Source organism: Mastomys coucha, unplaced genomic scaffold (genome assembly GCF_008632895.1).
Source record: "Mastomys coucha isolate ucsf_1 unplaced genomic scaffold, UCSF_Mcou_1 pScaffold11, whole genome shotgun sequence".
Classification (NCBI taxonomy): domain Eukaryota; kingdom Metazoa; phylum Chordata; class Mammalia; order Rodentia; family Muridae; genus Mastomys; species Mastomys coucha.
In genome coordinates, this window is record NW_022196893.1 from 22,843,743 (window position 1) to 22,844,155 (window position 413).

Below are 413 nucleotides of genomic sequence, written 5' to 3' on the forward strand. Positions count from 1 at the left end.
CACTACTGAGAGAGCAGGTACCACTAGGGCAGCCTCTAATGAAAGCTCACCTCCTGCTTCCACAGTTGTACCTACAGCTTCTGCCACCACAGTAGGCCCTGCTGCAAGCTCAAGCTCAGCTCGAGGTACCTCCAAATCTGAGACAGCTGGGACCACCTCAGGCCCATCTGTGACCCCAGCTTCTATTAGCTTTACATCTCGGAGAGCTGCGATCACCACCCCAGTGGCTTCTGCTGGAAACTCTGCTGCTGCTGCCTCCTCCACAGGTGTAAAAGAAGGCACCACCATAGCTGCCTTGAATGCACCTTCAGCTTCTGCTTCCACACCTGGAAGAACAGGCAGCCGACCAAGTTCTAGTGCAAGCCCAGGTCCTGCTGTCTCCACCTCTGGGGGACAGGGTAGAACAACTTTGC

General features: G+C 55.4%; 1 protein-coding gene across 1 annotated transcript in view; it reads left to right on the forward strand.

The window, feature by feature from the left end:
- Positions 1-413, forward strand: part of Muc19 (mucin 19, oligomeric) — a 77,364-nt gene that overhangs the window by 44,673 nt on the left and 32,278 nt on the right. Inside the window, 1 exon segment of the mRNA XM_031359571.1 lies at positions 1-95. Within this exon segment, the coding sequence (XP_031215431.1) occupies positions 1-95 (95 nt within the window).